This window comes from Perognathus longimembris, chromosome 28 (genome assembly GCF_023159225.1).
Source record: "Perognathus longimembris pacificus isolate PPM17 chromosome 28, ASM2315922v1, whole genome shotgun sequence".
NCBI classification, from domain to species: domain Eukaryota; kingdom Metazoa; phylum Chordata; class Mammalia; order Rodentia; family Heteromyidae; genus Perognathus; species Perognathus longimembris.
In genome coordinates, this window is record NC_063188.1 from 62,006,273 (window position 1) to 62,008,916 (window position 2,644).

Consider the following 2,644-nt stretch of genomic DNA (forward strand, 5'->3'; position numbering starts at 1 on the left):
ACAGTGACAATGGTGATGATGATAATGATGACAGCAGCGGTGGTGGCCAGGGTGATGACGACGACAGTGGGTGCCAACAGTTCTTACAATGACTACTAAGATGATGATGACTGCCACAACGACGGTGACAAAGGTGAGTGACAACAGTTTTTACTTGAACCACAACCAGGATGACAACGACGATAGTGATGGTTGTGGTGGCAACAGCGGCAGTGGTCAGGGCTAAGAGGATGACAGTGAGTGACAACAATTCTTACAAACCACTTGGAAGACGATGGCAGTGACGGCGGTGGTGGACCGTGACGATGGATGGCAGTTCTTACCACGACCACAAGGACGAGGATGATCATGGTGACAATGGTGATGTTGAAGATGGCGGCGGCAGGGGTGGTGGTGATGGTGGTGTTGACGGTGAGGGTGATGGTGATGGTGGCAGCAGTGGCTGGGGGGGGCAGGGACAGCTATGGTCGTGGCTGTGGCAGCATATATGGCGGCAGTGGTGGGGATGGTGGCAGCAGCGGCGGTGTTGGCCGCCACAGTGGCTCCCGTGGCCTAGTGAAAAGGCCTAGTAGAGGCGCGGGGCCATTCCACCCACAGCGCCGGCTTCAAGTGGCTTGACGGAGTTGTAATGCTCACCGAAGTTGCAGGCATGATGCAGGTACACCAAAGTGAGCGACTTCTTGTTGTACTCTTCTCCAATCACAATAATCGGTGACTCGGCCTGAACTACTTCGATGGGGGTCTGCAAGATGTGAGACAGAGCCGTCAGCTCCAGCTGGCCTCCCCAGGAGCCCTGCACGATGTTGTCGCAGTAGGTCTTGAAGTCATCATGGGAGTAACTGTCGCCGGGCTCCGCATCAGTAAAGAAAGGCAAGAAATCCTCGACGTGCTTTTGCATGTAATCAGCAGTGCGGCGGCGCAGGCTGTCGATGGTGACTGGGAACGGCAGTTGATCTTGAATGGCCCGGAACATACAGTGGCCATCGGCTGGGATATCTTTCATGGCCAGATTTTTGGACCCGAGGATGGCGGCAACCTTCTCTTCTTCCTGACGGCGGTAATTGGACGAGTAATCGCCCTCGCTCTCCTGGGCCCGCTCCTGGCGTTCTTTCCTGAGGGCCGCTTTTCTTTCTCTTCTTTTTTCTGCCCGGCAAACCCGAGGAGGTTGGTTTTCTAGATTGATTTTGGCCAGATTTTTGGTGACATTCTCGACATCTGGGTCTTCGGGCGGTAGAAACTTCTCGAGCTCTTGTTGGTGCCGCTGCTCCAACTCTGCCTCGAGGCGGGCCACATCCAGGAGCATCTGCTTTCGTCTCTTTCTGTCAGTTTTTGGAACTGTGTTCTTCATGGCGCAAACTTGGTCTTGTAGTTCTTTTCTTTCACGCCGGTGGCGGCGTAAAATCCGCTGCCGCTTACTCTGAGAATCTTCCATGGTGTTCCTCTAACGCCTCAAGCCTCCCAACTGCCTCAAGTCCCGGCTGGCCGGCAGGAACCGTCACGTGAGGGACGCTCTGCCTTTTAACGGACACTCTGTGACGTTACAGGCTGTTTGCCCCGCCCTATTCACAGCCCTGTCTACTATTGGCTGCTCTCTCCTGGGGTGGGCCCTCAAACCCCACTGGCGTTATGATTGGTTCCTAAGAGACAAGGCGTCCACGCCCTTAGCGACTGCCGCTTCCGTTTCAGCAGCTTTCAAGTATCTTCTGTAAGATTCTGCCTTCCTACAAAGTGTGCTGTAATTAGGTTTGTATAATTTTTCTGTGCTTCTTACCGCCTTCTTCATTTCCAAGTTTGGATACAACTAGGCACAGGCCCTGCTTGATAACTACATGATAAATACAATCATCTGAATGTGCTCTGACCCTGAACTTGGCATTATTCCTAGTGTCCAGGAGGCAGTGTCTTTCTCCAGTTGTTCACCTCCCCTCCACAGTGAACCCGTAATCTTTGTGTATCAGAACAAAGGCATTTACTTACATTCCTGGGAACACAGAGTCCTTTTAATTTATGCTTCAAATTCACCCTGTCCCATCCCAATGCAAGATGGCAGCCTTTTCCTTAGAGTCCTCACTAAAAATGAACAGACTTTTTGGCTATGGCAACATAATACACCTACCCCAACCCACCTTCCCCTCCCCCTTCTTCTAGCTCCCTCCCCAGCTACCAAAATGAGCTCTCTCATCTGCCCATGAAGTATCATGGCCAGTTCATCAGGCAACTTCATTCTGATTATTTTGAGTTTCCAAAATCTCTAAAAAGAAAATAAAAGCCCCAAGTATGCTCTCTCAAATCCTGCCTCAGTCTGCTCACTTTGTTGGTGATTGTGGAGATAGAGGCTTACAGATTTATCTGCCAGGGCAAGCTTCAACCTTCCATCTTTGCATCATTTTACTACTAAGTCTAAAAATTCTTCATCTAATCCTGATTTTTATGCTACATAGTCCACTTGCCTATTTTTTTCGTTGTTTATGTTTTGGGTCTTAACCAAAAAATCCCTACAAAGGCTAATCTCATGAAGCCTTTTCTGTTTTTCTTCTAAGATTTTTACAGCTTAAGATCTTATATTTAAAACTTTAATCTATTTTGAGTTAGCTTTTGTACTTGATGTAAAATATTGGGTATTTTTCTTTGTTTTGCTTGTGGA

At 49.3% G+C, this 2,644-nt stretch overlaps 1 protein-coding gene across 1 annotated transcript; it reads right to left on the reverse strand.

Annotated features, from left to right (window-relative positions):
- Positions 1-565: 565 nt before the first annotated feature.
- Positions 566-1,432, reverse strand: Otud6a (OTU deubiquitinase 6A). Its single transcript, XM_048336923.1, has one exon. It carries the CDS (start codon positions 1,430-1,432, stop codon positions 566-568), a length of 867 nt encoding a protein of 288 aa, XP_048192880.1.
- Positions 1,433-2,644: the final 1,212 nt, after the last annotated feature.